The sequence below is a fragment of the Pyrus communis genome, chromosome 12, assembly GCF_963583255.1.
Source record: "Pyrus communis chromosome 12, drPyrComm1.1, whole genome shotgun sequence".
Taxonomy (NCBI): domain Eukaryota; kingdom Viridiplantae; phylum Streptophyta; class Magnoliopsida; order Rosales; family Rosaceae; genus Pyrus; species Pyrus communis.
In genome coordinates this window covers 24,421,502-24,430,314 of record NC_084814.1, presented here as the reverse complement: position 1 = coordinate 24,430,314, position 8,813 = coordinate 24,421,502, and the positions used below count along the sequence as shown (strand labels likewise).

General features: G+C 35.7%; 1 protein-coding gene across 1 annotated transcript; it reads left to right on the top strand.

Moving 5' to 3' along the window:
• The first annotated feature begins 3,070 nt into the window (after window positions 1-3,070).
• LOC137711618 (leucoanthocyanidin reductase-like) lies at window positions 3,071-7,290 on the top strand. Its single transcript, XM_068450874.1, has 5 exons — window positions 3,071-3,419; window positions 3,668-3,808; window positions 5,516-5,753; window positions 6,370-6,573; window positions 6,830-7,290. Exons 1-5 carry the CDS (start codon window positions 3,204-3,206, stop codon window positions 7,108-7,110), a joined length of 1,080 nt encoding a protein of 359 aa, XP_068306975.1. The 5' UTR covers window positions 3,071-3,203; the 3' UTR covers window positions 7,111-7,290.
• The last annotated feature ends 1,523 nt before the right edge of the window (window positions 7,291-8,813 follow it).

The following is an 8,813-nucleotide window of genomic DNA, read 5'->3' as shown; positions in this document are numbered from 1 at the left end:
ACATTAATTGCACCTAATAATTTTTATTCAACCATACCTAACATTGCCTAACTTTCCTTGCCTAACTTTGACATTGATTTTCAACAAAAAACACATCAAAATCAAGGTATTGAGATGGCCAACAAACAAAATCCATCCAGCGACGCTGCGTTTTTTCGGTTACTCCACCGTGAGAACAGTCAAAGAATGAACTCATATGTGCGTTGATCTTCTTTGTTTTTTCTGCTTCTGCTAGCTTTATATGTGTCTCCATCTCCAAATGGTTATTCTATGTTTCTTATTTTTATAGGTAGAAAATCATTGAATACATGGAAAATTAAAAACGTTTTGGTCCTTGGAATGGTTTAAAATGTTTATTGTTGTTGGTTCTAATGCTATTGAATATTTGACGGGTAGTTTTATAGAAATAAATATTTGTTGTTGTTGGTTGTATTTAGTTTGTTCAACTTCTTAACGTAAATAATATCATTTGTTTCAAAAAAAAAGAAAAAAATCACTTGTATAAAAAATCCACGGTCATTTTAAAAACTTTAAAACACAACCTATAAAGTTAGTGATGCATAACACAGCGTAATCGGTGACATCATAGCTGGCACTAATCTCGTAATAGTAATCTTGGTCCATATCCTGCATCAGCTAGTTAGTCCCAAGTCCCATCCTATATAATATATATATATATATATATATATATATATATATATATGTATCCGGCATTGCGTGAAGAGCGAGTTGAAGAAAAAGGAGGTAGATGAGCATGTGTTTCCATCTGCAACTCTTTTCTCAAACGATTATTAGTATGATATAAGCTTCGCACTTTTTCAATTGCTTTGGGCTAATATTACTTTGTCTTGGTGACTTATGCATGGAGGTAATGAGGGAGAAGGATTTTCTCCCTTCAAATTTCTCTCTTTTTATTAATTTTTTTATATTTGAACGGTCAAAACTCATGATTAAACTACGTCAATATTTAGTGTTGTTTTTTATAAAGAGAGAAAAAGAGGAAAGTGAGAGAGAAAGGAATTAGAAGGGAGATGATTTGAAGGAGGGAGAATCCTACGGTAGTGAGATATGACGATTCACTATTACATGAAATTATTATGAATCTCAAAATTCTGAATCCCAACAAATCATAAGAAAATTCATCAATTTATTCATGTATGAATTTACTCAAGATCAGTTTGTTTTCGTAAGAATGTCTTATGTGACGATAATCTATGATTAAAGTCATACTAAATCTGTAAAATTAAGTATTGATGACGTGTCCTCCACACATGCAGTCTTGTTCTCTTAGATTTCATGAACCACCGTTTGATTAAAATCAAACCATGCATAGGTAAGCCGGAAATATTTGACTAGTGGCAGGGACTCAAGACAACCCCCCAACATTCTCCTCATTCTTCTCAGAAGTCGGAACCAAATCATCAAATTTAAACCACTGGTAAACAATTAATCATTACACAGTTACCAATGTTATAAATTCAGTCTCATCCAGATTAGGATTCCTTAATTGGTAAATTCCCAGAAAGTGTCGTTCTCCATCGATCAGAAAACGAAACTATAGTTTATAAACTAATAATATAACTTTACAAGTTGATCATCGATTATTGTTTCATATAATATATACAACAACAACTTACTTCAAAGTTGGAGGACCAGGGATTGTTTTGATTTAAAAGATAACCCTAACCGTCTAGATAGCAAAAACCAAAGAATTTTTTTGTCATCGGCTCCTTTAACTATGGGCTCGGCGGCAATCTTCTTGAAAAATATTTTTGGTCTCTTTCCTCTCCCTTTCTGTTTATTTTGTTTGATGGAGTCGCCGTGATAGTCGTCGTGTTTGGTCCACACACACAATAAATACTAAGGTTTGATCCAATTATCACTCTCGATATAGTGTTAAAGTTGTAAGTCATGGTAGATGTCGGATTATGTCGGAATTAGTTTAGCCAGAACGACAATACGAATTTAGCCCGTGCTGTTATATGGCTTTCAGATGTCTAGAAGATGTGGAGTGGTGACATGCTCTTATCCTTTTATTTTGTTTCTGTCTAATCATTTATAGTAATTATCTTGAAGTTTGGTTTTGATTTCTCTCTTTAGGAGAGTTTGCTAGTTTGATTGCTCTCTATAAAATAGTTGCTCGCTTTTTAATTATCGTTTTGATTTGTTACCGCTTTTGGATCTATGTGTGAAGCGTGGAGCTGTTTGATTTGCTGGATCGACTTCACTTGAGGTTCTGGGATCGTGGCAGTGATTATGTGATTTAATTGACCCATGGGCATTGTACTTCATGTCCCAATATATGATTTGAAATTTTATTCTCACATTATCTCTGTGTAACATGAGGTTTAACTTTTATTGATCTGTGTAATCTTGTGATTCCCAATAAGCTAGGAAGAGTGTTTGATGTCTACTCATTGCTTTATTATAATATTTTTAGATCTAATTTGCAAAGATCCTTTGGGGCCGATGATTCATGATATGTAATATATAAATGTTTGTAATATTTTTTTCTTCTTCAAATGAAATATCGTCCTTTTCTTTGAAAAAAAATAAAAAACTTTCCAAGAATCGTACTCTAGTGAGGCATATAGCTAGATTCACTCAAGGACAGTAATATTTGTTTCCTAAAATATATATATATATATTCAAATACTTTTCTGGTTTCTATATATGGTTAAATGAAACAAAAGAGGAAGATTTTTTGGACTAAGTTGTGGAAATACTCATGTAAATAATTTCACTGATTGACGTCCACATATGATACATCTAGCTACCAGTCGAAGGAAGTAATGATGTACCAAATTAGCATGCTCACTTTTCACATATCCACCTACCAATCATAGCTAAGATGAGTAAAATATCACGTTTCACACCGCACACATACCTATACACTTACATGTGTAAGTCAGAGAGATAGAGAGAGAGAGAGAGAGAGAGAGAGAGAGAGAGAGAGAGAGAGAGAGAAACCCACATGTATCTACCAAACCCCAAAATCAATAATCCATATCTGCAACTATATATCTGCATCTGCATGCATGGAAGAAAGCAAGAAGTCCAATTTGGTAACTCCCTCTTGTCTCTCTGTGTGTTTCCTGTGTGAATCCTTACCCCACTAACAAAGGAATTGTAGTCACAGTTGAAACTAGCTTAAATACTTCAACGTCTAAAGTTAAGGGAGGCAGGCAAATAAACAAACAAGCATGTGTGGAACAACTACTCCGAATGTTTCGGAGATTGCGAAACATAGGACCCTGATCATTGGATCAACAGGATTCATTGGCCGGTTCGTTGCTGAAGCCAGCCTTTACTCAGGTCACCCAACCTATCTCCTTGTCCGCCCTGGCTCAGTCGTGGGCTCTTCCAAGAGCACCACCACTATCGGGTACTTACAAGAGAGAGGAGCTATAGTCATAACGGTACCTTTCTCTCTCTCTCTATATGTACAAATCCTTATATATGTGAAAGTTTACGCTATTATTGATATCGACTGTATTAACAACATATGAACATGTCCACAAATGCGGTTAACCACAACCTAAAAGAACTCTATATAACATATTTAATAATATTGCATGTACTACTTATATGTGCATGCATGTGAATAATAATGGTGTTGAGCTGATTATTGTGATAAATTAATTGGTTATATACACACACACAAAAGGGCTCCATTGATGATCAAGATTCAATGGAGAAAGTGTTGAAGGAGCACAAGATTGAAGTTGTCGTATCAGTTGTGGGTGGTGCAAGAATTTTGGATCAGCTTATTTTACTGCAAGCCATCAAAGCTGTGGGCACTGTTAAGGTATTCTATATAGTTTAATGGTATATCAGTAATAGCATAATAGCTGTGGGCACTGTTAGTATTATATATAGTTTAATGGTATATCAGTAACAGAATAATATGAGTGATAACTTATTTTGTTTTTCCTACGTTGAAACGTCTGTATATACTTGTTTGGTGGTCAATAAAAGCTACATTGTTGTGCAGTTAATTTTTCTTTACCATCTTAGACTATTTTCAAAGAAGGTGTTAAATACGCTAATTAGGACTTAAAAAATAGGTGTTCTTCAAACAATATGTCATATATGACATGACAGCTGAGTCATTTAACTCCTTGCTTTCAAGCTGTGTTTTTTGGCGCAAACAAAGATCTTTAATTTGATTTTTTAATGCTTGAGTTCCATTGACAACCAATAAGATGAAAACTAAAATCAATTTTAATTATTTTGTAATGGTTAACGTAACTATGAGCCTAATATATTAATAAAATAAATATTTGACATATTTATGGGGAAAAAAAGATTTAACATCTATATTCAATTGGCCACATCACAATCAAATAAAATTTTGACATATAATATTTGATATCTATGTTGAAGATGCTATTAAACTTTACTATTATGAATTGAAAAAAAAAATCCTATTATGAAATGACATAATAGAGCCCATACAAAAATACTAATTAAATAAGGGCTTTTTAGTCAAAATGGTCTACGAGATTGTTCATCATCCATTATTTTGGTCATTCCATTAAAAAACTCCGTTAAGTAGTCCTTGAGCCTTTTAATAGAAGGACCAAATTAAGGACTGGTTTGGTATTGCTGTGCTTTGAAAACAAAAGATGTTTCTGCTGTGCTGTGAGAATAAGCAGCTGTGAAATAAAGCAACAGAGTGTTTGGTAAACTTTTTTGTAAAAGTGCTTTTGAAAAAAAAAAAAAAACAATATTATAGTGTTTGGTAAACTTTTATGTAAAACAAATGTGAAAAAAGCCGGTTTTTCAAAGCTGGGTTTTGCAGCTTCTTGTTTTGGGCTTTTTTTTCACCCAAAACTATGAAAAAAAGCTGAAGCTGAATGTTTACCAAACACAAAAATAGCTCCCAGCTTTTTTTTTTATACAAGCTTTTTTCAGAATCACCTCAGTACCAAACCAGGCTTAAATGATGGATGGTGGACAATCTCATAGACCAAAGTTATGTGTTATGCAAATTTCAGGAACCAAAATTATGTGTTATGCAAATCTCAGGGACCAAAGTTATGTGTTAAACCCTCAACTTAACAGAGTTTTTTAACGGAATGACCAAAATAATGGATGGTGGACAATCTCAGGGACCACTTCTATTGATTTTAAATCTCAGGGACCAAAGTTATGTCTTATGCAAATCTCCGGGACCATTTTGACTAAAAAGCCTTAAACAAGTGAAAACGGTCATGTCAAATAGCAAATAGACATGAGCAAGATGGAAAAGGATCCCCGCGGGATCCTTTTCCTAGAGATCTAGGGGATCTCGTGATCGTGACCGTTCATCGTATATCGTACGGTCAGTTTTCATTAGGTCCATACATACAATCATATTAAAACTTTTTTTAGATTAAAGTACTTTCTTGCAAATTAATAACGATTTAACTAGAAAATTTTGGTATATATCACGAACACATATACCTACGTTCTACATAGCAATATGGTATTGTTAAGTACATGAACATGATGAAACTAAAATTGTGGACAGAGATTTTTGCCATCTGAGTTTGGGCATGACATAGACAGAGCTGATCCAGTAGAGCCAGGACTAACTATGTACAATGAGAAGAGAAAAGTTAGAAGGGCCACTGAGGCTGCTGGAATTCCCTACACTTACATATGCTGCAACTCCATTGCTGGTTGGCCTTACCATGACAACATTCACCCCGCCGATGTCCTCCCGCCGTTGGATCGATTCCACATCTATGGTGATGGCACTGTCAAGGGTAATTATGCTATCTAAAGACTGCTTTGATTATATATTGTATAGTACATATGCATGCACCAATACTAAATGTAGAAGTCCCAGATTTCTTTAAAACTAATGGTTGGTAAGCATACTTATATAAGAAGAGAGAACAGATCAAATAAATGAATATTTACTTTCATCAATTTTTAATAATAACTATCGTCGATCAAATTTGAGCCATTACTTTTTTTAACAAAATGAAAACTAAGTGCATTAGTTAGATTCTAAATGCTACACATTGAATATTAAAATTCAGAGACCAAAATGACTAAAAGAGTCAATTTAAAGACCTTTTGTGATAAAAAAAAATCTTAAAAGAAATTACGAAGAAGAGATGTAGCCGGCCGCCCTAATTTTGTTTTGTTTTCATATTTTTTGGGTCATAGCCGCCCTTGATTGGAACATGTGAACAACTACAACAGAAAGGAAAATTCCAAAAGAGATATAGAGGGAATATGCAAATAATACACGAGACAAGACAGTATTCTTTTTCCCATTTTCTGAGGAAGGTTAATTAAAAAAATATTAACACGTAATTAGGACTTTAATTTGTCAAATTCAAAGCTTAATTAGTTGGCTAACTGTCGCTGCAGCTTACTTTGTGACTGGTTCTGACATCGGAAAATTCACCATGAAAACAATCGGTGACGTCCGAACAGTCAACAAATCTGTTCATTTTCGACCACAAAGCAACCTGTTGAACATCAACCAGCTTGCATCTTTGTGGGAGAAGAGCATTGGACGCACACTCCCTAGACTCACTGTTACAGAAGACGACCTTCTTTCTGCTGCCAAAGGTGCATATCTTTAATCCAAGCCCTACTTACTTTCCGATCGCCCAGTAACGTGTTGGCTTTGCGTAACATACAAAGTCCAGCAGATCTTGAGTTTAACCAGCAAGCCTATAGTAACTTGTTGGCTCTGTGTTACATTAATTCAAAATATAACATGTCTTAAATTCGACCGTCGGTGAAATGGAGGATATTAATAATAAGTTCCAGGAAGCCATTTTAATTAATTTAATTTAATGGCTAATAAATTGCAACTTTGCAGAAATGATCATCCCACAAAGCATTGTGGCATCCTTCACTCATGACATTTTCATCAAGGGCTGCCAAGTAAACTACGACATAGAAAACCCTAACGACATTGAAGTCTGTTCTCTCTATCCCGAGACACCATTTCAGACCGTGGAGGAGTGCTTCAAAGATTTTGCCACAAAGGTTGTCGTCGTTAATGTTCCCAAAGTAGCTGAAAAATCAAAGAGCAAAGATTTCATCGTCGTGCCGAATACGAAACCAGAAGCGTTAGTTGTTGCACCAGCATCAGCTTGATCAAAGCAAGGTTAATCTTATTTCTTCTTATCAATCTGCTCAAGTAAAGAAGAATAATGAATGTACCGTACGTATCCGGTCGATCTTTTCCCTTTTTCTGTTATTGTAGGAAATAAGTTTGTCTCGAGGAAATTATGCACTATTTTGTCGATCTTTAACTTGAAAAGAGATTTTTCAAAAACAATCCGGTATACCAAGTGTAATAATACAATTGGTTAGAAAATTGAAAAAAAAAAAAAATTCTAATCAATTGTATTAACACTTCAGAGTATCATGGTGTGTCCTGGCACATTGAAAAATGTCTCCAACTTGATAGTCAAATGATGCAGCTAGTTAACAGTCAAGATTGTGGGCAATAAGGTACCGTTTGGTACGTGGGACGGGACGGAATAGAATGGGATAAGGCGTTCCGTCCCACGTTTGGTGCATCTAAAACGGGTGGAACGAGCTGTTCCACGGGACGAGTTTTGGGTGAATTTTCGTTCCACCTCACCCCCCCTGAAACGACTCGTTCCACATCCGTGGAACACAAAATTATAACCTCTCCGTCTCCTTCTTCCTCCTTGTTTCCATCCGAGGGCATCTTTGCTCCCGCTCCGTTCCGTTCCGTCCTGTCCCGTCCCGTCCCGTCCCATTCCGTTCCGTCCCGTCCCGTCTGCATACCAAACGATACACTACATATCCATATAGAGTTTCAAATGAAACTTGTCTTCAAGCAATCGCTTGTAACTTGTTTGCTTTGTGATATAATTAAAGATGAGGGAATTATGGATTTGACTGACACCCAATTAGATCATTATAAATTTCTTGCCTTGAGTTTGTTTTCTTAACTTGGTATGTTAGGGTGAGTGTTAGGTACTAACTGTGATAAATAATGCACATTTTGAAAACTTTAGAAACTTCAGGTAACGATTTTTATTTCAGGGACCAAAACCCAGTGAAAACGAGCAAAAAAGCCCGCGCGATGTTGCGGGTTTACAACTCTAGTTCAACATAATTACAACAATGTTTACAATTCTGTGACTACTTTTATACAACCATACTTACAATCATATTTACACATATATACTAATCAGCATTTAAAACTATGTGAAACGGGGAGGGAGTTTTACCTCAATACAAAACACGAGAACCTAAAATTAAACATATCTCCATGTCATTCATTCTGCATTTTGACCCCTCCTCTTATAACGCAAAGAAGGAATTCTCCATCATCACCACCATTGGAGCTTTCTTCCTACTTTCGTTTACCCATAAATTGGGAGCCTGTGTACAACCAAAAGTGTGGATTTCTACGTCCCAGCTATATACAATTTACTTGAGTTTCTCAAAACCTAATGCAAACAACTAATTTGGCTAAAATTTGTCCCTCATGTATTTTCCTCATCCGAAAAACTAATATAAGGTTCTAACCATACAACCAAAACCTCTAAGCATCTACAATCAGCGCACCGGACAACATAACACCACTTTCAACAGCTAACAAACTCATCATCACGTAGCAACAACATCCCTGTTAGAGCAACTCCAGCAGGAATTAGAGCCTGATGGACCAACAACTTTGATGACCCAATAGCCCCAACTACGTTCTCCAGCCCATGTGGACGATTGGGTAGGGAGCTCCGAGTGAAAGGCTCGGCTCGAATTGGTGGCCCGAGAGCCCGAGGTTGTGTGATGCTTGGCTAACGTTAGCCACATTTTAA

Coding starts and splice junctions, on each gene's coding strand:
- LOC137711618 (XM_068450874.1), top strand. CDS start 3,204: ATGTGTGGAACAACTACTCCGAATGTTTCGGAGATTGCGAAACATAGG. Junction 3,809..5,515: donor AAGCTGTGGGCACTGTTAAG/GTATTCTATATA, acceptor AATTGTGGACAG/AGATTTTTGCCATCTGAGTT. Junction 5,754..6,369: donor TGGTGATGGCACTGTCAAGG/GTAATTATGCTA, acceptor CTGTCGCTGCAG/CTTACTTTGTGACTGGTTCT.